General features: G+C 44.3%; 1 protein-coding gene across 1 annotated transcript; it reads right to left on the reverse strand.

Annotated features, from left to right (window-relative positions):
* Nucleotides 1-3,338: 3,338 nt before the first annotated feature.
* On the reverse strand, nucleotides 3,339-23,654 carry rac3a (Rac family small GTPase 3a). The gene is given in 13 exon segments (XM_065010980.1): nucleotides 3,339-3,367; nucleotides 3,370-3,453; nucleotides 4,674-4,748; nucleotides 4,751-4,780; nucleotides 4,783-4,837; nucleotides 5,419-5,459; nucleotides 5,462-5,480; nucleotides 9,064-9,097; nucleotides 9,099-9,165; nucleotides 9,168-9,178; nucleotides 9,445-9,463; nucleotides 9,466-9,515; nucleotides 23,572-23,654. Coding segments are annotated over 13 exon segments (597 nt in total).
* Nucleotides 23,655-24,969: the final 1,315 nt, after the last annotated feature.

The raw sequence follows: 24,969 nt of genomic DNA on the forward strand, positions 1-24,969 counted from the left end.
GGCTTGTAGGTAAGGTCTACACTGTTGGTTAAAGGGGGGCTTGTAGGTAAGGTCTACACTGTTGGTTAAAGGGGGCTTGTAGGTAAGGTCTACACTGTTGGTTAAAGGGGGCTTGTAGGTAAGGTCTACACTGTTGGTTAAAGGTGGGCTTGTAGGTAAGGTCTACACTGTTGGTTAAAGGGGGGCTTGTAGGTAAGGTCTACACTGTTGGTTAAAGGGGGGCTTGTAGGTAAGGTCTACACTGTTGGTTAAAGGGGGGCTTGTAGGTAAGCGTTTCACAAACAAATCACAGATGTTTTGGGCCATTTCTTGAGGATTCATTTTCTGTCACATTGGCCAGTTGTTGTGGGTAAGAATTGTTCCTGACCATGTGACCTGAACTGACCAGTAAAATCACCTGGTCCTACAGTACAGTACTGTACTGGTTACAGACATAAACCAATCACCTGGTCTTATAGTACTGTACTGGTTATATACATAAACCAATCACCTGGTACTACAGTACTGTACTGGTTATATACATAAACCAACCTGGTCTACAGTACTGTACTGGTAAACTACAGTACTGTACTGGTTATATACATAAACCAATCACCTGGTCCTACAGTACTGTACTGGTTATATACATAAACCAATCACCTGGTACTACAGTACTGTACTGGTTATATACATAAACCAATCACCTGGTCTTATAGTACTACATACTGGTTATATACATAAACCAATCACCTGGTCTTATAGTACTGTACTGGTTATAGACATAAACCAATCACCTGGTCTTATAGTACTGTACTGGTTATATACATAAACCAATCACCTGGTCTTATAGTACTGTACTGGTTATAGACATAAACCAATCACCTGGTACTACAGTACTGTACTGGTTATATACATAAACCAATCACCTGGTCCTACAGTACTGTACTGGTTATATACATAAACCAATCACACAGTAGTAGATGTACTGGTTATAGACATAAACCAATCACCTGGTACTACAGTACTGTACTGGTTATATACATAAACCAATCACCTGGTACTACAGTACTGTACTGGTTATAGACATAAACCAATCACCTGGTACTACAGTACAGTACTGGTTATATACATAAACCAATCACCTGGTACTACAGTACTGTACTGGTTATATACATAAACCAATGGTTATAGACATAAACCAATCACCTGGTCCTACAGTACTGTACTGGTTATATACATAAACCAATCACCTGGTCCTACAGTACTGTACTGGTTATATACATAAACCAATCACCTGGTACTACAGTACTGTACTGGTTATATACATAAACCAATCACCTGGTCCTACAGTACTGTACTGGTTATATACATAAACCAATCACCTGGTACTACAGTACTGTACTGGTTATAGACATAAACCAATCACCTGGTCTTATAGTACTGTACTGGTTATATACATAAACCAATCACCTGGTCTTATAGTACTGTACTGGTTATAGACATAAACCAATCACCTGGTCTTACCAGTACTGTACTGGTTATATACATAAACCAATCACCTGGTCCTACAGTACTGTACTGGTTATAGACATAAACCAATCACCTGGTCCTACAGTACTGTACTACAGTACTGTACTGTACTTATAGACATAAACCAATCACCTTATAGGTACTGGTTATAGACATATCAGGTCTTACTGTACTGGTTATATACATAAACCAATCACCTGTGTGTCTGTGTGAGTTCTGTATTTTGTCTGAGTTAATCAGGACAGTATCAGATTTACACCCATTATGGTTGTTCCTCCATCTCATCTCTGAACGGCCTCTCTCTCTGAGACACTGACCCATTCAATGGTCTGAGACACTGACCCATTCAATGGCCTCTCTCTGAGACACTGACCCATTCAATAGCCTCTCTCTGAGACACTGACCTGTTCAATGGCTCTCTCTGAGACACTGACCCAGTCAATGGCCTGGTCTCTCTGAGACACTGACCTGTTCTCTCTGAGACACTGACCCTAGCCTTCTCTGAGACACTGACCCATTCAATGGCCTCTCTCTGAGACACTGACCCATTCAATGGCCTCTCTTCTGAGACACTGAACCAGTCTATGGTACTCTCTCTGAGACACTGACTGGTTCTTCTGAGACATGACCCAGTCAATGGCCTCTCTCTCTGAGACACTGACCTGTTCTCTCTGAAACCAATCAGTCAATGGGTCTCTACACTGACCTGTTCAATGGTTATCTCATGAGAACCAATCACCTGTTCTCTCTGAGACACTGACCTGGTTCTCTCTGAGACACTGACCTGTTCTCTCTGAGACACTGACCTGTTCTCTCTGAGACACTGACCCATTCAATGGCCTCTCTCTGAGACACTGACCCATTCAATGGCCTCTCTCTCTCTGAGACACTGACCCATTCAACGGCCTCTCTCTCTGAGACACTGACCCATTCAACGGCCTCTCTCTCTGAGACACTGACCCGGTTCAATGGCCTCTCTCTAGACACTGACCCATTCAATAGCCTCTCTCTCTGAGACACTGACCGTTCAACGGCCTCTCTCTCTGAGACACTGACCCATTCAATGGCCTCTCTCTCTGAGACACTGACCCATTCAATGGTCTCTCTCTGAGACACTGACCCATTCAATGGTATTCTTCTGAGACACTCTCTCTGAGACACTGACCCATTCAATGGCCTCTCTCTCTGAGACACTGACCCGTTCAATAGCCTCTCTCTCTGAGACTGACCCAGTCAATGGCCTCTCTCTGAGACACTGACCCATTCAATGGCCTCTCTCTCTGAGACACTGACCTGTTCTCTCTCTGAGACACTGACCCAGTCAATGGCCTCTCTCTCTGAGACACTGACCCATTCAATGGCCTCTCTCTCTGAGACACTGACCCATTCAATTTACCCAATTGATTTAAGAATCGGTCAAAAAAAAGTCCTAAAGAGGAGTTCAATTAATTGTGCCTTAGTCTGTTTCCCAAATGGCACCCTATTCCCTTATCAAAAGTAGTGCACTATTCCCTGTGGGTCCTGGTCAAAGGTAGTGCACTATTTAAGGAACATAAACCATTTCAAGTTCAACCTATATCTGTGAAGCGTTGCCTATTCCCTACATAGTGCACTACCACTCTCTTACAAACAACAACCCAATTCCCAATTTTTCTCCTACAAACATTAACCCTATTCCCTACATAGTGCACTACTACTCCCTTACAAATAAAAACCCTATTCTACATAGTGTATTTTTGGCCAGTGTTAAAGGGGGACTAGGGTAGTATTTGAGACACTGACAGCGATAGATTAGCAGTAGATTCAGTTTTAATTTCTTGCAGACCCCCTCAGAAGAGGGTGCACTTCTTGCGCCTCTCTTGATTGGTGGCGGGCACAGGACCCGGATGGCCTCGTCGAAAACCGTCTTCAGCCCCCTCTGGGTCAGGGCTGAGCACTCCAGGCCTTCACCGCACCTGTAGGGGACAGGAGACAGCCAATCAGAGAAGGGGATGAGGACAGACACACATCCAATTGGTCAGTCAGAAACTTGGGATTCAAAAATTGGTGAGTTCACCTAGAGCTCAAAGAGGCTGTCAGAAACACACACATCCTCTCGACCAAAACACCATCCTCTACATCCTCTCGTTCTCAAACTAAAACACCATCCTCCACAGACACACTACATCCCTCGTTCTCAAACTAAAACACCATCCTCCACAGACACACTACATCCCTGGCCTAAAACACCATCCTCTCAAACTAAAACACCATCCTCCACAGACACACTACATCCTCTCGTTCTCAAATTACACCATCCTCCACAGACACACAGACACCACCCTCCACAGACACACTACATCCTCCTCTCGTTCTCAAACTAAAACACCATCCTCCACAGACACACTACATCCTCTCTCAAACTAAAACACCATCCTCCACAGACACTGACACCATAAACACCATCCACAGACACACTACAGTTCTCAAACTAAAACACCATCCTCCACAGACACACTACATCCTCTCGTTCTCTAACTAAAACACCACCCTCCACAGACACACTACATCCTCGCTCTCGTTCTCAAACTAAACACCATCCTCCACAGACACACTACATCCTCTCGTTCTCAAACTAAAACACCATCCTCCACAGACCATCCCTCTCGTTCTAAACTAAAACACCATCCTCCACAGACACACTACATCCTCTCGTTCTCAAACTAAAACACCATCCTCCACAGACACACTACATCCTCTCGTTCTCAAACTTCCTCCACAGACACACTACATCCTCTCGTTCTCAAACTAAAAACACCCTCCACAGACACACTACACACCATCCTACATCCTCTGTTCTCAAACTAAAACACCATCCCAGACACACTCATCCTCGCTCTCGTTCTCTAAAACACCATCCTCCACAGACACACACATCCCTCGTTCAAACTCCACAGACACACTACATCCTCTCGTTCTCTGAGACATCCTCTGTTCTCAAACTAAAACACCACCCTCCACAGACACACTACATCCCTGTTCTCAAACTAAAACACCATCCTCCATGCCATGGCCAGGCCCTGAGGGTAGGTGATTGGGGACAACTTAAAACACCACCCTCCACAGACACCCACCTATCCGTGCCATGGCCAGGCCCATGGTGATTGGGGACAACTTCCACAGACACCCACCTATCTCCCGTGCCATGGCCAAGCCCTGAGGGTAGGTGATTGGGGACAACTTCTTGTCCCTCAGCCTTCAATAGTGTCCTTGTCGTCCCTCAGGTCCAGCCATTGCCCACCAGGATGATGGGGGTGTTGGGGCAGTGGTGACGCACTTCCGGATACCACTGTTCAAGGTCACATAGAGTCAAAGGTCAAAGGTTCACTTTCATTTAATTTGAACCTTTATTTAACTAGGCAAGTCAGTTGAACAAACTTATTTACAATGACGGCCTACACGGGCCAAACCCAGACGACACTGGGCCAATACGCCGCCCTAGGGACTCTCAAACACGGCGGTTGTGATACAGCCTGGATTCGAACCAGGGTGTCTGTCGTGACGCCTCTACCACTGAGATGCAGAGCCTTAGACCGTCATTGTAAATAAGAATTTGTTCTTAACTGACTTGCCTAGTTACATTTAAAAATGTAATAAACATTAACCCTTGACCTCTATGTGACTTGAACAGTGGTACCGGAAGTGCCACTGTTAAGATCATGAAGGTCAAGGGTTATAAGGTCTTAAAAGGTCACCCATAAAGAGGTTGTGGAGTTGGGCCAACAGCCCCAACAGCAACATGAATAAACACAATGTAACACTGTACAATGTGGAGCTGACCATATTAGGGATATTACTGTACAATGTGGAGCTGACCATATTAGGGATATTACCATCACTGTTATTTAGCAGGGTGATAGAGACACTCACCTTAGCTCTGACGTTCTCAAAGGAGGCAGGGCTCACCAGAAGAAGCATGTCAAGAACACGTCCTATTCAGACATAAACAGAAAACAGACAGTATATTAAACAGGCTGACTAAACAAGAAACACTGCATGGGAAAACAATGAGTGACTCTCTAGGTTCTGTATAGAATAGGACAGCAGCTGGAGAGACTACAGGGTGAGTTGGACTCTGTGACTCAGTGACTCTCTAGGTTCTGTATAGAATAGGACAGCAGCTGGAGAGACTACATGGTGAGTTGATTGTGAGCAGTGACTCTCTAGGTTCTTATAGAAAGAGACTACAGGGTGAGTTGGACCTGACTCAGTGACTCTAGGTTCTGTGAAAGAGACTACAGGGTGAGTTGGACTCTGTGACTCAGTGACTCTCTAGGTTCTGTCTAGAATAGGACAGCAGCTAGAGAGACCGGATGAGTTGGAATCTGTGACAGTGACTCTCTAGGTTCTGTATAGAATAGGACAGCAGCTGGAGAGACTACAGGGTGAGTTGGACTCTGTGACTCAGTGACTCTCAGGTTCTGTATGAACAGACAATCAGGGTGCGTTGGTTCTCTGTGATTTCTGTGACTCAGACAGGTTCTGTATAGAATAGGACAGCAGCTAGAGAGACTACATGGTGAGTTGGACTCTGTGACTAATGACTCTCTAGGTTCTGTATAGAAAGAGACACAGGGTGCGTTGGACTCTGTGATTTCTGTGACTCAGTGATCTCTAGGTTCATGGGGCAGACAGGGTAGTTGGATGCAGCTAATGAGCCTCCACAGGATGTGATTAATGACTCAGTGACTCTCTAGGTTCTCAGAATGAAAGCAGCTAGAGATCCTCCACAGGTGAGTTGGACTACATCCTCTCTAGGTTCTGTATAGAATAGGACAGCACTGGATCCTCCATGAGGCAGACAGGAATCTACATCAGTGACTCTCTAGGTTCTGTATAGAAAGACCATCCAGACAGGATGTGTTAATGAGGACTCTGTGATGTGACTCAGTGACTAAAGGTTCTGTATAGAATAGGACCACAGCTGGAGAGACTAATCCTCGCCTCCTCGTTGGTATTCAGAGCAGGTACGGGAACACAGAGGAGCTGGGCCTTAATGCAACAGCACTGTGTTAATGTGTGTGTGCAGGGGTTGCTCAAACAGGGAGGCAGACAGGATGTGTTAATGAGGCACACAGGATGTCGTTAATGAGGCAGACAGGATGTATTAATGACAGACAGGATGTATTAATGAGGCAGACAGGATGTATTAATGAAACAGACAGGATGTGTTAATGAGGCACAGACAGGATGTGTTAATGACTAAGACAGGATGTATTAATGAGACAGACAGGATGTGTTAATGTGGTATAACAACACCACTCAGTAATCCTGGTGGTTGGCCTGTCACTGTCACTGGTCTGACTACTAGAGGACTGGCCACCTCCACATAGCCTGGTTCCTCTCTAGGTTTCTTCCTAGGTTTTGGCCTTTCTAGGAGTTTTCCTAGCCACCGTGCTTCTACACCTGCATTGCTTGCTGTTTGGGGTAAAACAGGCTGGGTTTCTCCACAGCACTTGAGATATCAGCTGATGTACGAAGGGCTTTATACACAAATTTGATTTGATTTACTATATTTTTTTAATTTTGCCTTTATTTAACCAGGTTGGCCAGTTGACAACACCTTCGCTTTACACAGGTAGGTAAAGTTGAACAAGTTCTCATTTACAAATCAACCTGGCCAGATAAAGCAAAGCAGTCCACACTGTGAAACTACACTTGGTTGATACAATGGCAAACAGTAAACAAGCTACAGTCAATAACACATAGAAAAATCTATGTACATCCAAATGTAGTAAGATTAGGGAGGTAAAGGCAATAAACAGGCCATAGACAGCCAGCACCAAATAATTACAATTTAGCACCAGTTTAACACTGGGTGATAGACATGGGGCCAGATGATGATGTGCAAGCCAGCAGATACTGGGGGTGAACAAAGAGCAACAACAAAATACCAATAATAACAATATGGGGATGAGGTAGTTGGTGGGCACCACACACAGATGGGCTAGTAGGTACAGGCCAGTGATCACAACCAGCACTGCTCTGACAGCTGATGCTTAAAGTTAGAGAGGGAGATATAAGTCTCCAGCTTCAGTGATTTTTACAATTCGTTCCAGTCATTGGCAGCAGAGAACTGGAAGGATAGGCTGCCAAAGTAGGTGTTGGCTTTGGGGATGACCAGTGAAATATACCTGCTGGGCATGGTATATTTGTGGCTGCTGCTATGGTGACCAGTGAGCTGGGATATGGCGGGGCTTTACCTAGCAAAGACTTATACATGACCTGGAACCTGTGGGTTTGGCGACGAATATGTAGCGAGGCTAGCCAACGAGAGCATATAGGTCACAGTGGTGGGTTGTATATGGGGCTTCGGTGACAAACGGATGACACTGTGATAGACTACATCCAATTAGTTGAGTAGAGTGTTGGAGGCTATTTTATAAATGACATCGCCGAAGTCGAGGATTGGTAGGATGGTCAGTTTTACGAGGTATGTTTGGCAGCATAGTGAAGGAGGCTTTGTTGCGAAATACAAAGCCAATTCTAGATTTAATTTTGGATTGGAGATGCTTAATGTGAGTCTGGAAGGAGAGTTTACAGTCTAACCAGACACCTAGGTATTATTGAAATGATGGATTATCGTAGATTTATCGGTGGTGACAGTGTTTCCTAGCCTCAGTGCAGTGGGCAGCTGAGAGGAGGAGGTGCCCCTTATTCTCCATGGATTTTACAGTGTCTCAAAACTTTTTGGAATTAGTGCTACAGGATGCAAATTTCTGTTTGAAAAAGCTAGCCTTAGCTTCCCTAACTGACTGTGTATATTGGTTCCTGACTTCCCTGAAAAGTTGCATCTCACGGGGGCTATTCGATGCTAGTGCAAAACGCCACAGGATGTTTTTGTGCTGGTCGAGGGCAGTCAAGTCAGGTGGGAACCAGGGGCTATATCTGTTCTTAGGTCTACATGTTTTGAATGGGGCTTATTTAAGATGGTGAGGAAAGCACTTTTAAAGAGCAAACAGGCATCCTCTACTGACGGAATGAGGTCAATATCCTTCCAGGATACCCGGGCCAGGTAGATTAGAAAGGCCTGCTTGCTGAAGTGTTTTAGGGGAGGGAGCGTTTGACAGTGATGAGGGGTCGTTGTTTGACCGTGGACCAATTACGGACGCAGGCAATGATCACTGAGATCCTGGTTGGAGACAGCAGAGGTGTATTTAGAGGGCAAGTTGGTCAGGATGATATCTATGAGGGTGCCCATGGTTACGGATTTAGGGTTGTACCTGGTAGGTTCCTTGATAATTTGTGTGAGAATATGACTATTCTCCTCTCTGGCTGGGATGGGTGAAACGCTCAAATAGCCCCCTAATCATTTTCTCTGAAGCAGCAGCCAGGCAGGCAGGGAGCTGTGTTTCTGACGGAGCCGCCACTGGCGAGATAATGAGGAAAACAGTGGAATAACAGGAAACTGTGGAGAATGAGTTAAGCAGAACCAGGAAGACACAAAATGGAGGATGTGGAATGTGTATGAGTGATAATGAATGAGAGATGGGGGTGAGTGAGTGAGTGAGTTACCGTCTGTGGATAGGACAGTGGTCTGAGCCTGTGAGTCCTCCTGTCCTGCAGTATCCCACAGTCCCAGATTCACTGGTTTCCCATCTACCATCACATTGGCAGATAGTTGTCAAACCTGAGAGGACAGGATGTTGTTCAGAGAAGTACACACACACACACACACACACACACACACAGGCATGCTGCACACACACACAAACAGGCATGCACACACACATAAACAGGCATGCGCACACACACACAAACAGGGATGAGGGATGAGAGGGGAACCCTTAAACAGAGACATTAATATCCTGTTGTTACAGTAGTACACACACACACACACACACACACACACACACACACCATCATTGTAGTGCAGCTTCATGCTATGATACTCACACTGTGGGGATGTATTCTCAGGGAAGGCATTGGTGGTATAGCTGATGAGAAGACATGTCTTTCCCACCGCTCTGAGAGACAAAGAATGAGACATTTCTTTATTTTACATTTGTTTATTATCTATTTCCTTGCTTTCTAGAAAGGAAACATATGTTTCCCATGCCAATAAAACTAAAAACATGAAATTGAAACATGAATTGAGATATATATATATATATATATATATATATAGAGAGAGAGGAGTAGAGAGAGAGAGGGATAGAGACTAGAGAGAGAGAGAGAGAGATAGAGAGAGAGAGGGGGATAGAGAGATAGAGAGAGAGGGATAGAGAGAGAGAGAGGGATAGAGAGAAATATAGAGAGCGAGAGAGAAAGAGAGAGTGAGAGAGAGATAGAGAGAGAGAGAGGGATAGAGAGAGAGAGAGAGGATAGAGAGAGAGATAGAGAGAGAGGGATAGAGAGAGAGAGAGGGATAGAGAGAAATATAGAGAGCGAGAGAGAAAGAGAGAGTGAGAGAGAGATAGAGAGAGAGAGAGGGATAGAGAGAAAGAGAGAGAGAGAGAGAGAGAGAGAGAGAGAGAGAGTAATAATCAAATCAATAAAAAAGGCTACAGGCTGTGTATGGTTGTTTGGCAGTGTGTGTGTGTGTGTGTGTGTGTGTGTGTGTGTGTGTGTGTGTGAACACAGACACTGTCCTACATAGACTTTTGGCTGGGGGGCACATTGGCAGACCACAGCTGCCTTGCTATGTTGTTGTCTTAGGGTCTCTTTATGGACTGTTGGGTTGTCTCTCGTCGTGATGTGTGTTTGTCCTATATTTTAATTTTAATCCCAGGCCCCGTCCACGCAGGGGGCCTTTTGCCTTTTGGTAGGCCGTCAATGTAAATAAGAATTTGTTCTTAATTAGTTAAAGGTTCAATAAAAATATAAATATCAGAGAGGGGGGCCTGCTATCTGAAGACTCCACATCATTACATGTGTGTGTGTGTGTGTGTGTGTGTGTGTGTGTGTGTGGACATGTTAGACCATACTTGAAGTCCCTACAAGAACATTTTGTTGGTCCCCCACAAGGTCAAATGCTATTTCTAGGGGCTTAGGGTTAGAATTAGGTTAAGGGTTAGAGCTCAAATCAAATCAAATTGTATTTGGCACATGTGCCGAATACAACAGGTGTGTAGACCTTACAGTGAAAGGCTTACTTTACAAGCCCTTAACCAACAATGCTTTAAGAAGTTAAGAAAATAAAAATAAAAATAAGTGTTAAGTAAAAAATAGATAAGTAAAATGTTTTAAATAAAAGTAACAAATAATTAAACAGCAGCAGCAAAATAAGAAATGAGGCTATATACAGGGTATTACGGTACAGAGTCAATGTGGAGGCTATATACAGGGTATTAGGGTACAGAGTCAATGAGGCTATGTACAGGGTGGTACAGAGTCAATGTGGAGGCTATATTATACAGGCAATATTACGGCAGAGTCAATGTGGAGGCTATATACAGGGTATTACGGTACAGAGAGTGGAGGATATACAGTAGGTATACAGATGTCAAGTGGAGGCTATATACAGGGGTGGTACAGAGTCAATGTGGAGGCTATGGTACAAGTCAATGTGGAGGCTAATACAAATTAATACAGAGTCAATGTGGGGATGGCTATATACAGGGCTATTACGGTATTACGGCAGAGTCAATGTGGAGGCTATATACAGGGTATTACGGTACAGAGTCAATGTGGAGGCTATATACAGGGTATTACGGTACAGAGTCAATGTGGAGGCTATATACAGGGTGTTACGGTACAGAGTCAATGTGGAGGCTATATACAGGGTATTTGGCAGCAGAGTGGAAGGAGGCTATATACAGGGTGTTACAGAGTCAATGTGGAGGCTATATACAGAGGTGTTGGGGTATTGACTATATACAGAGTACAATGTGGAGACACAGGTATTATGTGGATATGGTGACCAGCACAGAGATTCTGGGTGTTACAGGGTATTACCAGAGTCAATGTGGAGGCTATATACAGGGTATTACGGAGACTGTGAGGCTATTATACAGGATTTTACAGTGTCTCAGAGTCAATGTGGAGGCTATATACAGGGTATTACGGTCACAGAGCTTCAATGTGGAGGTTATATACAGGGTGTTACGGTACAGAGTCAATGTGGAGGCTATATACAGGGTATTACGGTACAGAGTCAATGTGGAGGCTATACAGGGTTTACGGTGTTACGGTACAGAGTCAAGATGGTGGAGGCTATATACAGGGTATTACGGTCTACAGAGTGAATGTGGAGGCTTATATACAGAGGTGTTACGGTACAGAGTCAATGTGGAGGCTATATACAGGTAAGGCCAGAGTAGATTGGAGGCTATACAGGTATTACGGAAGTCAATGTGGAGGCTATATACAGGTAGCACAGAGTCAATGTGGAGACTATATACAGGGTATTACGGTCACTGAGTCATGTGGAGGCTATATACAGGTGTATTTACGGTACAGAGTCAATGTGGAGGCTATATACAGGGTATTACGGTACAGAGTCAATGTGGAGGCTATATACAGGGTGTTACGGTACAGAGTCAATGTTTGAGGCTATTATCCACTGGGTGTTAAACAGAGTCAATGTGGAGGCTAATCATTTATCACAGGCAGGCTATTACTGTGTTTAGTGCACAGAGTCAATGTGGAGGCTATATACAGGGTGTTACGGTAACAGAGAGTCAATACAGGTGGATGTGGGAGGCTATATGGACTGGTATAGGTCTACAATGTTTATGACAGGGGCTTACGGTACAGAGTCAATGTGGAGGGATATACAGTGGTAAAGTCAATGTGTGGGAGGCATATACAGTGGGATTACTGGACAGAGTCAATGTGGCAGGAGGTCAAACCTTCCAGGATACAGGATGTTGTTACAGAGTCAATGTGGAGGCTATATACAGGGTATTACGGTACAGAGTCAATGTGGAGGTTATATACAGGGTATTACGGCAGAGTCAATGTGGACACAATACAGGGTATTACGGTACAGAGTCAAGTGGAGGCTATATACAGGGTATTACGATGTACAGAGTCACAGGTTGTGGAGGCTATATACAGGGTATTACGGTACAGAGTCAATGTGGAGGCTATATACACTGTGGGGATGTATTCTCCTCTCAGAGTCAATGTGGATAGCTATAGAAGACAGGGTCTGACGAGACAGAGTCAATGTGACAGGCTATTTACAGGGTGTTATGGAAACATACAGAGCCAATGGAAACTATATACAGGAAATTACGGACAGAGTCAATGTGAGATATATACAGGTATTACGGTACAGAGAGAATGTGGAGGCTAGATACAGGGATTACGGTACAGAGTCAATGTGGAGGCTATATACAGGGTGTACGGTGACAGAGTCAATGTGGAGGCTATATACAGGGTATTACGAGCAGAGTCAATTGGAGGCTATATAGAGAGGATTAGGACAGAGAGAGAGTGAGAGGTATATAGAGAGAGAGAGGATACAGAGTCAATGAGAGGCTATATACAGTCCCAGATTCAGAGAGAGAGAGTTAGAGAGAAATATCTACAGAGTCAATTGGAGGCTATATAGTTGTCAAACCTTACGGAGACAGAGTCAATGTGGAGGCTATATACAGGGTATTAAAAAGGCTACACAGAGTCACGCATGTGAGGCTATATACAGGGTATTACACAGAGTCATGTGGAGGCTATATACAGGGTATTAACAGGGATGGAGGATATACAGGGGAACCCTTAAACAGAGTCAATGTGGGAGGCTATATCCTGTTGTTACAGGTATTACACACAGAGTCAATGTGGAGGCTATATACAGGGTATTACCATCAGGAGTCAATTGCAGCTTCATGCTATGATACTAGGAGTCAATGTGGAGGTATTTAAAAGGTATCAGAGTCAATTGGAGGCTATATACAGGGATGACTCCACAGAGTCATGTGGAGGCTATATACAGGGTATTACGGTACAGAGTCAATGTGGAGGCTATATACAGGGTATTATTTTACAGAGTTTGTGGAGGCTATATACAGGGTATTACGGTACAGAGTCAATGTGGGAGGCTAAATATATTACACATGAATTGAGATATTACGGTACAGAGTCAATGTGGAGGCTATATACAGGGTATTACGGTACCAGAGTCAATGTGGAGGCTATATACAGAAAGATACAGAGTAAGAATGTGGAGGCTATATACAGTTTTACGGTACAGAGTCAATGTGGAGGCTATATACAGGGTGTTACAACAGAGTCAATGTGGAGGCTATATACAGGGTATTACGGACAGAGTCAATGTGGAGGCTATATACAGGGTATTACGGTACAGAGTCAAGAGGCTAGAGGGTCAGAATGTGGAGGCTATATACAGGGTATTACGGTACAGAGTCAATGTGGAGGCTATACAGGGTGACGGCAGAGATGGGAGGCTATTACAGGGATACAGAGTCAATGTGGAGGCTATATACAGGTATTAGACAGCTATATACAGGGTATTACGTACAGAGTCAATAGGAACAGAGTACAGAGTCTGTGGAGGCTATATACAGGGTGTTACGGTACAGAGTCAATGTGGAGGCTATATACAGGGTATTACGGTACAGAGTCATGTGAGGCTATATACAGGGTATACGGTACGGTTATATACAGAGTCAGACGTGGAGGCTATATACAGGGTATAGACAGAGTTTTGCTGGAGGCTATATACAGGGTATTACGGTACAGAGTCAATGTGGAGGCTATATACAGGGTGTTACGGTACAGAGTCAATGTGGAGGCTATATACAGGGTATTACGGTACAGAGTCAATGTGGAGGCTATATTGTTTAGTCAAGGGTATATACAGGCACAGAGTCAATGTGGAGGCTATATGCAGGGTATTACGGTACGGCAGAGTCAATGTGGAGGCTATATACAGGGTATTACGGTACAGAGTCAATGTGGAGGCTATATACAGGGTATTATACAGAGGTGGAGGCTATATACAGGGTATTACACAGAGTCAATGTGTGAGGCTATATACAGGGTATTACGGTACAGAGTCAATGTGGAGGCTATATACATGTTAGACACAGAGTCAATGTGGAGGCTACAGGGTATTATACAGAGTCAGAGGCTATATACAGGGTGTTACGGTACAGAGTCAATGTGGAGGCTATATACAGGGTGTTACGGTACAGAGTCAATGTGGAGGTTAGGGTATTATAGTCAAATCAAATACAGGGTATTACGGTACAGAGTCAATGTGGAGGCTATATACAGGGTATTACGGTACAGAGTCAATGTGGAGGTTATATACAGGGTATTACGGTACAGAGTCAATGGGAGGCTATATACAGGGTATTACGGTACAGAGTCAATGTGGAGGCTATATACAGGGTATTACGGAACAGAGTCAATGTGGAGGCTAAAAATAAGTATTAGGTTATATACAGGGTATTACGGCACAGAGTCAATGTGGAGGCTATATACAGGGTAACAAATAATTTATACAGGGTACGGTACAGAGTCAATGTGGAGGCTATATACAGGGTATTACGGTACAGAGTCAATGTGGAGGCTATATACAGGGTGTTACGGTACAGAGTCAATGTGGAGGCTATATACAGGGTATTACGGTACAGAGTCAATGTGGAGGCTATATACAGGGTATTACGGTACAGAGTCAATGTGGAGGCTATATACAGGGTATTACGGTACAGAGTGGAGGCTATATATACAATACAGAGTCAATGTGGAGGCTATATACAGGGTATTACGGTACAGAGTCAATGTGGAGGCTATATACAGGGTATTACGGCACAGAGTCAATCTATATACAGGGTATTACGGTACAGAGTCAATGTGGAGGCTATATACAGGGTATTACGGTACAGAGTCAATGTGGAGGCTATATACAGGGTATTACGGTACAGAGTCAATGTGGAGGCTATATACAGGGTATTACGGTACAGAGTCAATGTGGAGGCTATATACAGGGTGTTACGGTACAGAGTCAATGTGGAGGCTATATACAGGGTATTAACAGAGTCAATGTGGAGGCTATATACAGGGTATTAGTACAGAGTCAATGTGGAGGCTATATACAGGGTATTACGGTACAGAGTCAATGTGGAGGCTATATACAGGGTATTACGGTACAGAGTCAATGTGGAGGCTATATACAGGGTGTTACGGTACAGAGTCAATGTGGAGGCTATATACACGGTACAGAGTCAATGTGGAGGCTATATACAGGGTATTACGGTACAGAGTCAATGTGGAGGTTATATACAGGGTATTACGGTACAGAGTCAATGTGGAGGCTATATACAGGGTATTACGGTACAGAGTCAATGTGGAGGCTATATACAGGGTATTACGGTACAGAGTCAATGTGGAGGCTATATACAGGGTATTACGGTACAGAGTCAATGTGGAGGCTATATACAGGGTATTACGGTACAGAGTCAATGTGGAGGCTATATACAGGGTATTACGGTACAGAGTCAATGTGGAGGCTATATACAGGGTATTACGGTACAGAGTCAATGTGGAGGCTATATACAGGGTATTACGGTACAGAGTCAATGTGGAGGCTATATACAGGGTATTACGGTACAGAGTCAATGTGGAGGCTATATACAGGGTATTACGGTACAGAGTCAATGTGAGGCTATATACAGGGTATTACGGTACAGAGTCAATGTGGAGGTTATATACAGGGTATTACGGTACAGAGTCAATGTGGAGGTTATATACAGGGTATTACGGTACAGAGTCAATGTGGAGGCTATATACAGGTATTACGGTACAGAGTCAATGTGGAGGCTATATACAGGGTGTTACAGAGTCAATGTGGAGGCTATATACAGGGTATTACGGTACAGAGTCAATGTGGAGGCTATATACAGGGTATTACGGTACAGAGTCAATGTGGAGGCTATATACAGGGTATTACGGTACAGAGTCAATGTGGAGGCTATATACAGGGTGTTACGGTACAGAGTCAATGTGGAGGCTATATACAGGGTATTACGGTACAGAGTCAATGTGGAGGCTATATACAGGGTATTACGGCACAGAGTCAATGTGGAGGCTATATACAGGGTGTTACGGTACAGAGTCAATGTGGAGGCTATATACAGGGTATTACGGTACAGAGTCAATGTGGAGGCTATATACAGGGTGTTACGGTACAGAGTCAATGTGGAGGCTATATACAGGGTATTACGGTACAGAGTCAATGTGGAGGCTATATACAGGGTATTACGGTACAGAGTCAATGTGGAGGCTATATACAGGGTATTACGGTACAGAGTCAATGTGGAGGCTATATACAGGGTATTACGGTACAGAGTCAATGTGGAGGCTATATACAGGGTATTACGGTACAGAGTCAATGTGGAGGCTATATACAGGGTATTACGGCACAGAGTCAATGTGGAGGCTATATACAGGGTATTACGGTACAGAGTCAATGTGGAGGCTATATACAGGGTATTACGGTACAGAGTCAATGTGGAGGCTATATACAGGGTATTACGGTACAGAGTCAATGTGGAGGCTATATACAGGGTATTACGGTACAGAGTCAATGTGGAGGCTATATACAGGGTATTACGGTACAGAGTCAATGTGGAGGCTATATACAGGGTATTACGGTACAGAGTCAATGTGGAGGCTATATACAGGGTATTACGGTACAGAGTCAATGTGGAGGCTATATACAGGGTATTACGGTACAGAGTCAATGTGGAGGCTATATACAGGGTGTTACGGTACAGAGTCAATGTGGAGGCTATATACAGGGTATTACGGTACAGAGTCAATGTGGAGGCTATATACAGGGTATTACGGTACAGAGTCAATGTGGAGGCTATATACAGGGTGTTACGGTACAGAGTCAATGTGGAGGCTATATACAGGGTATTACGGTACAGAGTCAATGTGGAGGCTATATACAGGGTATTACGGTACAGAGTCAATGTGGAGGCTATATACAGGGTGTTACGGTACAGAGTCAATGTGGAGGCTATATACAGGGTGTTACGGCACAGAGTCAATGTGGAGGCTATATACAGGGTATTACGGTACAGAGTCAATGTGGAGGCTATATACAGGGTATTACGGTACAGAGTCAATGTGGAGGCTATATACAGGGTATTACGGTACAGAGTCAATGTGGAGGCTATATACAGGGTATTACGGTACAGAGTCAATGTGGAGGCTATATACAGGGTATTACGGTACAGAGTCAATGTGGAGGCTATATACAGGGTATTACGGTACAGAGTCAATGTGGAGGCTATATACAGGGTATTACGGTACAGAGTCAATGTGGAGGCTATATACAGGGTATTACGGTACAGAGTCAATGTGGAGGCTATATACAGGGTATTACGGTACAGAGTCAATGTGGAGGCTATATACAGGGTGTTACGGTACAGAGTCAATGTGGAGGCTATATACAGGGTGTTACGGTACAGAGTCAATGTGGAGGCTATATACAGGGTATTACGGTACAGAGTCAATGTGGAGGCTATATACAGGGTATTACGGTACAGAGTCAATGTGGAGGCTATATACAGGGTATTACGGTACAGAGTCAATGTGGAGGCTATATACAGGGTATTACGGTACAGAGTCAATGTGGAGGCTATATACAGGGTATTACGGTACAGAGTCAATGTGGAGGCTATATACAGGGTATTACGGTACAGAGTCAATGTGGAGGCTATATACAGGGTATTACGGTACAGAGTCAATGTGGAGGCTATATACAGGGTATTACGGTACAGAGTCAATGTGGAGGCTATATACAGGGTATTACGGTACAGAGTCAATGTGGAGGCTATATACAGGGTATTACGGTACAGAGTCAATGTGGAGGCTATATACAGGGTATTACGGTACAGAGTCAATGTGGAGGCTATATACAGGGTTACGGCACAGAGTCAATGTGGAGGCTATATACAGGGTATTACGGTACAGAGTCAATGTGGAGGCTATATACAGGGTATTACGGTACAGAGTCAATGTGGAGGCTATATACAGGGTATTACGGACAGAGTCAATGTGGAGGCTATATACAGGGTATTACGGCACAGAGTCAATGTGGAGGCTATATACAGGGTGTTACGGTACAGAGTCAATGTGGAGGCTATATACAGGGTATTACAGAGTCAATGTGGAGGCTATATACAGGGTATTACGGCACAGAGTCAATGTGGAGGCTATATACAGGGTATTACTACAGAGTCAATGTGGAGGCTATATACAGGGTATTACGGCACACAGAGTCAATGTGGAGGCTATATACAGGGTATTACGGTACAGAGTCAATGTCATATACAGGGTATTACGGTACAGAGTCAATGTGGAGGCTATATACAGGGTATTACGGTACAGAGTCTCAATGTGGAGGACGGTACAGGGAGGCTATATACAGGGTATTACACAGAGTCAATGTGGAGGCTATATACAGGGTATTACGGTACAGAGTCAATGTGGAGGCTATATACAGGGTATTACGGCACAGAGTCAATGTGGAGGCTATATACAGGGTATTAACAGAGTCAATGTGGAGGCTATATACAGGGTATACAGAGTCAATGTGGAGGCTATATACAGGGTATTACACAGAGTCAATGTGGAGGCTATATACAGGGTATTACGGCAGAGTCAATGTGGAGGCTATATACAGGGTATTACGGTACAGAGTCAATGTGGAGGCTATATACAGGGTGTTACGGTACAGAGTCAATGTGGAGGCTATAGAGTCAGGGGATTACAGGGTACAGAGTCAATGTGGAGGCTATATACAGGGTATTACGGTACAGAGTCTAATGTGGAGGTCATATACAGGGTATTACGGTACAGAGTCAATGTGGAGGCTATATACAGGGTATTACGGTACAGAGTCAATGTGGAGGCTATATACAGGGTGTTACGGCACAGAGTCAGAGTCAGGGTATTACGGCACAGAGTCAATGTGGAGGCTATATACAGGGTATTACGGTACAGAGTCAATGTGGAGGCTATATACAGGGTGTTGTACAGAGTCAATGTGGAGGCTATATACAGGGTATTACGGCACAGAGTCAATGTGGAGGCTATATTACAGAGTCAATGTGGAGGCTATATACAGGGTGTTACGGTACAGAGTCAATGTGGAGGCTATATACAGGGTACACAGAGTCAAGTGGAGGCTATATACAGGGTGTTACGGTACAGAGGCTGTGGAGGCTATATACATACGGTACAGAGTCAATGTGGAGGCTATATACAGTTAGTCAGAGTCAATGTGGAGGCTATATACAGGGTGTTACGGTACAGGTGTGTGGCACAGAGTCAATGTGGAGGCTATATACAGGGTGTTACGGTACAGAGTCAATGTGGAGGCTATATACAGGGTGTTACGGTAAATGACAGAGTCAATGTGGAGGCTATATACAGGGTATTATACAGAGTCAATGTGGAGGCTATATACAGGGTATTACGGCACAGAGTCAATGTGGAGGCTATATACAGGGTATTACGGTGAACAGAGTCAATGTGGAGGCTATATACAGGGTATTACGGTACAGAGTCAATGTGGAGGCTATATACACAGAGTCAATGTGGAGGCTATATACAGGGTATTACGGTACAGAGTCAATGTGGAGGCTATATACAGGGTATTACGGTACAGAGTCAATGTGGAGGCTATATACAGGGTATTACGGTACAGAGTCAATGTGGAGGCTATATACAGGGTATTACGGTACAGAGTCAATGTGGAGGCTATATACAGGGTATTACGGCACAGAGTCAATGTGGAGGCTATATACAGGGTATTACGGTACAGAGTCAATGTGGAGGCTATATACAGGGTATTACGGTACAGAGTCAATGTGGAGGCTATATACAGGGTATTACGGTACAGAGTCAATGTGGAGGCTATATACAGGGTGTTACGGTACAGAGTCAATGTGGAGGCTATATACAGGGTATTACGGTACAGAGTCAATGTGGAGGCTATATACAGGGTATTACGGTACAGAGTCAATGTGGAGGCTATATACAGGGTATTACGGTACAGAGTCAATGTGGAGGCTATATACAGGGTATTACGGTACAGAGTCAATGTGGAGGCTATATACAGGGTGTTACGGTACAGAGTCAATGTGGAGGCTATATACAGGGTATTACGGTACAGAGTCAATGTGGAGGCTATATACAGGGTATTACGGTACAGAGTCAATGTGGAGGCTATATACAGGGTATTACGGTACAGAGTCAATGTGGAGGCTATATACAGGGTGTTACGGTACAGAGTCAATGTGGAGGCTATATACAGGGTATTACGGTACAGAGTCAATGTGGAGGCTATATACAGGGTATTACGGTACAGAGTCAATGTGGAGGCTATATACAGGGTGTTACGGTACAGAGTCAATGTGGAGGCTATATACAGGGTGTTACGGTACAGAGTCAATGTGGAGGCTATATACAGGGTGTTACGGTACAGAGTCAATGTGGAGGCTATATACAGGGTGTTACGGTACAGAGTCAATGTGGAGGCTATATACAGGGTATTACGGTACAGAGTCAATGTGGAGGCTATATACAGGGTGTTACGGTACAGAGTCAATGTGGAGGCTATATACAGGGTGTTACGGTACAGAGTCAATGTGGAGGCTATATACAGGGTATTACGGTACAGAGTCAATGTGGAGGCTATATACAGGGTATTACGGTACAGAGTCAATGTGGAGGCTATATACAGGGGGTTCCGGTACAGAGTCAATGTGGAGGCTATATACAGGGTGTTACGGTACAGAGTCAATGTGCGGGGGCACCTGTTAGTTGAGGTAATTGAGGTAATATGTACATGTAGGTAGAGTTAAAGTGACTATACATAGATAATAAACAGAGAGTAGCAGCAGTGTTAAAGAGGGTCTGGGGAGCCCTTTGATTAGCTGGTCAGGAGTCTTATGTCTTGGGGGTAGAAGCTGTTAAGAAGGCTTTTGGACCCAGACTAGGGTTAGTTTTCGGGTTAGGGAAAATAGGACTGAATTACCTGTCCCCACAAGGTTAGTTGTACAATATTGCGCATGTGTGTGTGTGTGTGTGTGTGTTGCCCATCCCCTAATTGTTTTTAGACAGGGCCCCCCACACCCCTGTTTAGCTATGCTATGCAGTCCAGTGCACCCTACCTCCACACACTACCCAAAATCTACGCCGCATCCGCACCGCATCACAATGTAGCAGAAGTCAAATAAACCTGTCTTTCAAAGATGTCTATGGTAGAAAGGCTATATAAACACGGCATATTGCATAGGTGCCCGTGCCCATCCGTAGCCCGTGCCTCCGTAGGAGCTGGCTGTGTAGGTGTGAAAGCATTACATCATTTAATGAGTCTCAGCCAAGCCCTCCCAGCGACATTTCTGCAACTATGCACATATTAATGTATATTTCACAATTCTGCTCAACCCCCCCCCGACAAATATGGGTTTCCAAATGTTGCTAATCCGAGAAGCTTTAGTTAGTTATTTTTTTAAATATTTAAATGAAACGTTCAAATAGCTTTAGTTCAATTTCAGACAGAATATTTCACACCCGAACTTATAATGTATTGTGCAAAACCTGGCAGAAAATTTGGCAAATGCATTGATAACATGAAATCACAAAGTAGGCTAACAAAATAAAAAATGTATAATTGCTCAACATTCATTTCAGGCTCACGCACTGATGAGAGAGCGGATTCTAGAAGTGAACGCCGACCCATTCAACCCGCTATAGCACCAGCCCTTACTGCAACAATTGCCCTCACAGACTCGAAAAAGGACACACTTTCAGCCTAAACACACACAAAAGGTCTTACCCATCGCCCACCACGACGCATTTGATGGCCTGCATTTTTGCAGAGGGTGTTGGTATCCAACGACGGACTATTCCCTGGTTTTAAAATGGCAAATTGTTTATAATTTCTGATATCGCTAATAATAAGTGAATTGGTACAGCTCCTCGCGACCAGGCTGCAGTAGCGGAGGGAGGCAGTGTCGAATCTCGGCGGAACCTCCCTGAAAAGACCGAACGTGTTTAAAGGGAACGTTGTTTTTTTTCCCCCGACAGCAGTTGAACTCTGTAAATGACAATGTGTTCTTCCCAAATCACACCCTATTCCCTATGTTGTACACTACGGGCCCAAGGGATTCTGGTCAAAAGTAGTTCACACATAGGGATTAAGGGGCAATTTGGGACATATGACATGTGTCCAGTGGGTTCCTCTGTAGTGACTATTGTGCAGAGTTCTGGTGATGAAGGACTTCAGAATGGACATACACACAGAGAGAACGAGACACACCTCAAACAAACCATCAATAACCACAGTTGACACACTTTGTAAGAATGTATTTGTTTTATTGCTTGACCTGCCATTAGGAAACAACCTAAACCAAAAGGATTAGAACTGAGCACAAACAGTAAAGCAAACCTTGTACAGTCATCATCATCATCATCATAATAATAATAAAATGGTCCTTTGGCCACCCTCTTCCCTAAACAGACACCCTATTCCCTACATAGACCACTTCGTTTGACCAGAGTCCCCTTCCCTAAACAGACACCCTATTCCCTACATAGCCCTCTTCCTCCTCCCTAAACAGACACCCTATTCCCTACAGAGCCCTCTTCCTCTTCCCTAAACACCCTATTCCTGACCAGGGCTCTAGAGTAGTGCACTATAGAAGGAGAAAGGATCCATTTTGGACGCATCCCACAGGCCTTGTCCAACGTCAATGAGAGTTTGAAGGCCACGTCCCGAATCACCAACCTTTTTTCCCTCTCCTGAAGTGTGCACTTGCACACTTTTTTGTTGTTGTTGCATGGACTTAGCAATGCTGGAAACTTCCCCCCTCCCTCCAGCCAATGCTTATACCAATCCCATGCTTTTAAATCTACCACAGGGAGTGTGCAAGCCAAGTGGACACACTATGTGAGCAAGGAAGAGAATTGGGACGAAGCCGAAGAATTGGGAGCACTAAACAGAATCCTAAACCAAAAACCTTGATCCCTATTCCCTACTCTAGATAGGAAAGGATTGGATAGGTACAAGCCATATGGTAACAGCTCCACCGTGCCCTCTGATAGGTGGAGTTTTGCTCCACCTCGATGACACCGTGCTGCCCGTCTGCCCCTGGACTTGCTCCAGAGACCATATCCACGCCTTTCCCCTCCGACAGCCCCCCTCCGATGACCCCTCAACCCATCCACGCCTTTCCCCTCCGATGACCCCTCAACCCGTGAACTTCCCGACCCTCTCATGAACTCCCATCTCATGAACGATGTTGTTTTCTACATTTCTAGTCTTTTTTTGTGTGTGTTGCTTTTAAAGCACTTTTGAGATTCTTTATGTAATAACGAATAGCACTATAAGAGTTTAATAAATTATATTGCTGATACCCATCCAATCCTCTCAGTTCTGCACTAGTGCCCCAAAAGGGTAGGATGTAGGAATAGGGGCTAGGGGTTGATTTGGGACACAGATTATGACTCTAAAGCAGGGGTGCCCAGCTGTCGTCCCGGGGGCCATCTGCATGCTGCTTTCCTTACTAACCGTTTAAAGGTGGCCTCAGTGATGTGGCAGAGATGTAGACAGTAAACAGCACAGTGGGTCAATTTACACAACTAAGAGCATTGAAGCACGAGGCTCATCTTGTCCCCTGTTTTGGTGGTTTTTCCATCTCAAATTTCATTGACACTCTCCTCCTGACCAATCAATGGCAAGCTCCTGTCCCTCACGCCTCTACACTCATGGTTTCCATTCTGTTTCTACAAACAAATCATGGCCACCAAGCTAGAAGCAACATCACTCTGAAGTGAACATGTGTTCAGATACTGTGTGTGACTGTGTGAGAGAGAAGTGTTGCATCTCGCTCATCTTAGTATCTGCGGTGTTGCTCGTGGCAACATCATTTCACAGAGTCTAACTTTAAATAACAGACAAATTTCAACCTGGGTCACCAGGTGTGTGTGTGTGTGTACTTTATCCAATCAATGATATTACTTAATCAACTTAGAGCCACAGGGGACAAATGAAAACCTGAGCTGTGGACCTCTGTTCTATAAGCCGCGATCACATGACCGAAGGCAAAACTACAGTCAACGTCTCGGATGGTTTGGGTTCTCGTACATACTGCGCCTTACAGTTACTGTACTTACACACAGTGGCTGTGTCGCACACAGACCCCGGTAAAGCTAGAATGGTGATTGTTGTTAGTCAGTGTGTCAGAAACACCTTACTGACAGTTCATCTATAGACAGAACACTGTAGTAAGTAAGGTTTCAGAATGACGGTAACTTTCCCCAAGTTTCCCCAGAACTCCAACCAGGAAAATAACCTGAATTTCGCAACCCTGGTTGTTAGACTGAATGATCTACAAATAAATTGGAATGAGACACAAACCACTAATATAAAAGGGATAGAAAGCTGTTTGACTCTGATTGGAACATAACACATCAAATCAGTATGTG

The sequence above is a fragment of the Oncorhynchus nerka genome, linkage group LG26 (assembly GCF_034236695.1).
Source record: "Oncorhynchus nerka isolate Pitt River linkage group LG26, Oner_Uvic_2.0, whole genome shotgun sequence".
Taxonomy (NCBI): domain Eukaryota; kingdom Metazoa; phylum Chordata; class Actinopteri; order Salmoniformes; family Salmonidae; genus Oncorhynchus; species Oncorhynchus nerka.